Raw genomic sequence first — 3,111 nt, forward strand, 5'->3', positions numbered from 1 at the left:
CTTTGTTTTCTAAGTCATCTTTTTTTTTACTAACTATATCACTTTTCAGTTTTCACACATAATTATTAAGTTTATAATTTAACAATGAAGTGATTAACTGCAGTGCAGTTCGATTAGTGAATTTATTCCACAGAGCGGAGCAAAAAATCTCAACATCGCACTGCATAAATTAACTTTATTTTTATTTGACATGATCGTAGGCCATACACCTTAATTAGTATTATAACTTAGTTATTTGGAAGGATGGTGCTGCTTGGAGATGAAGCAGAGAATGCTTGCGCAAGTATACTGTCGTCATTAGCGACAGTTAATTGTATTATTTTATTCTTACAATTCATAGATATCGCTAATAATTCATATGATCTTAATTAATTGTTAGCGTTGCTGTTGTTAATTCAAGTTAAATATTGTGCATTTATGCTTCTGTCACAGTGTACGGCTGTCACTAACTATATACTGAATCTTTGCTTAAATTAGTTGGTCAGTTTTACTGTCGTCTAAATTCTCTTTGCTCTTTGCTGTTCAGGTATACTACTAGCTTTTACATGGAAAATAGAAAAGAAGGGGAAGACTCGATCAGCCATTAAAGACGCATGCATACATATTCCAATTATTATTAAACAATCATTTTTATACCAAAAGGTGTCAATTAACCGAGGTAACATTCCATATGGTGGCTCGACGCACTCTCACATGCTGTTCTACCCTCTCCACACTCGGGATAACGCGCTTCACGAAATCCGCAGCGAGAAAGCGTTTTTCCCACTCTACGAGTAATGGCATTTTTGTCTCATCAAGTAGTTTCACTCCCAATATCTTCTCTGCTGCCTTCACCCAAGTTATCTGGCAACCCAAAGTTACATCAACAAAACCAATAGAGTCACCACCAAAGAAGAGCTTCCCAGCATAACATTTCTTGAAATCTTCTAATTGCTCTAGCGCACTAAGTGTATCCGTAATTTTTTCCGCCTTTGTCTCCTCTGTCGTAGCCTTAAGCATACCAACCAATGAAGAGAAGAACTGCATAGATAAAAAAAAAAAAAAACATGATACATTTGTTAATTTTGGAATTCATCTTCAGTCATATAACTTTTGTTAATATTATAGAATTTAATTTAATTTATATTGCGTTTAATTGTGAAATAAAAAAAAAAGTAAATTGAAGTACCTTATTGTCAATATACGATGCCCAAAAGCGAGCAACTGCGCGTTCGTAAGGATCAGCAGGAAGCACAGGAGATCCGATACCAGACCAGTTCTCATCAATATATTGCAAAATCACCAACGACTCGCAAATAGTTTGATCTCCGTGGATAAGTACGGGCACTTTCTTGTGGATCGGATTGTGTTTGAGAAGAAGCTCACTCTTGTTTTTAAGATCCTGCTCAAGGTACTCATAACTCAGCCCCTTTTGTTCTAGCACCATTCTTACCCTGATTGCGAATGGACTAGGCCATGTCCCCAATAATTTTAGATCACCTTCTGCCATTTTCACTCTTTTTGAAAAATTGATATGATTTCTCTCCGTGTTGGTAGGCAGGGGCTTAAATAAGGTAGAAGTGTTGACTGCCAACAAAAGATCATAATCCAAGTGTTGAATTTATTATTGATATGTCGTCAGCAATGAGGACACCTCCTTGCATCCATAACAGAGTGGGGTTCTGTTGTGGGCTGGTTTTGTGTTTACAAAGATGTAGTATTGTTTCTTTAAGATTTTGGGTGATGGATCAAGTTATTAGATATATAATTTTATTGACATTTATATTTATTTGATAATTAATTATGACAATCAATAAGTTAATTATGAAATTAAAAATAAATAATATTTTTTATTTTGCATAGATTTTATATTAGATATATTGCAATAAGTATTATTGAAGCACTAATCAAGTGTTAGAAAGTTGAACAGTTAATACTGTACTTAATGCGTGACAATTTAGTTTTTCATTACACTAAGTTTAATAGACCATGTATTAAAAATAATGATAATACATCTATAATCATACATTTGTTATTTTAATAATCATTCATTTAATTGCCAAAGTTTGTTAAATAAATTTAGTGAGTTCCTATTAGGGCTGTAAATGAGCCGAGTTTGAGCGAGTTATCTTCAACTCAAATTCAGCTCATTTAATAAACGAGCAAGTCAATTCGAGTTGGGATGGTAATAACGAGCTGTAGAGCCAACTTGAACTCAACTCTTTATCAACTCGAGTTGACTCGCAACTCATTTATAACTCGTTTAACCAATCAAATTCTTAGGTATTGTTGTACACTAATATGTGTTTATCTATACACAAACGATTGAAATGGCCTAGTATAAGTTTATCTAAATACAAACAATCTAACATAGAGATAATATGTCAACTCAAAGCAAACAACAACTTAGAATCCAACAATTTTTCATACAATTTAGTACATAAGTTTAGTTATAAATGAGCGAGTTGTGTAACTCGAGTTATAAATGAGCGAGTTGGGCTCAGCTCAAATTTAGCTCATTTATTAAACGAGTCAGCCAACTCGAGTTGTAAATGAGCAAGTTAAAGCGAGCCATTAACGAACGAGTTATGAGCAAGTTGCGAGTTCGAGTAATTTTGTACAGCCCTAGTTCCTATACCTCATGTTTTTCATACCTCATATTTTATATCTTTGTTTTTAAAGTTTAAATTGTCGCTCTGAACCGCTCAACATGATATGCATACTAAAATATGCTTGAGGATGAAATTTTATTATTTTTAGAAAAAAAAATTAATATTTTTTTAAAATAAATAGAAAATCATTATTTTTGAACGGTCCAGAACTAGTGATTTTGTACTTATCTTAAAAAATATTAAAAAAAATTCAAAAATTATAAAATTTCATCCCAATGAATATTTTAGTATGCGTATCATGTTGAGTGGTTCAGATCGACAGTTTGAACTTTGAAAAAAAAAATGTAAGACATGATGAAGTATGAAAATCATGAGGTATTGGATTACTCCACATAAATTTATTATTAACATAATGTATCCTCTTTGCATGATTTTTTTTTTCTTTGACAATTTAAATTGCTGGATATATTAAACGTTAAATAATGTGTAAATATATTATGAATCCTATACATTATTAATC

The 3,111-nt window shown here is 32.2% G+C and overlaps 1 protein-coding gene across 1 annotated transcript; it reads right to left on the reverse strand.

Moving 5' to 3' along the window:
- Window positions 1-560: 560 nt before the first annotated feature.
- LOC144546785 (putative glutathione S-transferase GSTU6) lies at window positions 561-1,530 on the reverse strand. Its single transcript, XM_078295335.1, has 2 exons — window positions 1,169-1,530; window positions 561-1,020 (listed from the first exon to the last, which is right to left on the reverse strand). The coding sequence occupies exons 1-2, from the start codon at window positions 1,487-1,489 to the stop codon at window positions 646-648; spliced, it is 696 nt and encodes a 231-aa protein (XP_078151461.1). The 5' UTR covers window positions 1,490-1,530; the 3' UTR covers window positions 561-645.
- Between the last annotated feature and the right edge of the window lie 1,581 nt (window positions 1,531-3,111).

This window comes from Carex rostrata, chromosome 30, assembly GCF_964058835.1.
Source record: "Carex rostrata chromosome 30, lpCarRost1.2, whole genome shotgun sequence".
Lineage (NCBI taxonomy): Eukaryota > Viridiplantae > Streptophyta > Magnoliopsida > Poales > Cyperaceae > Carex > Carex rostrata.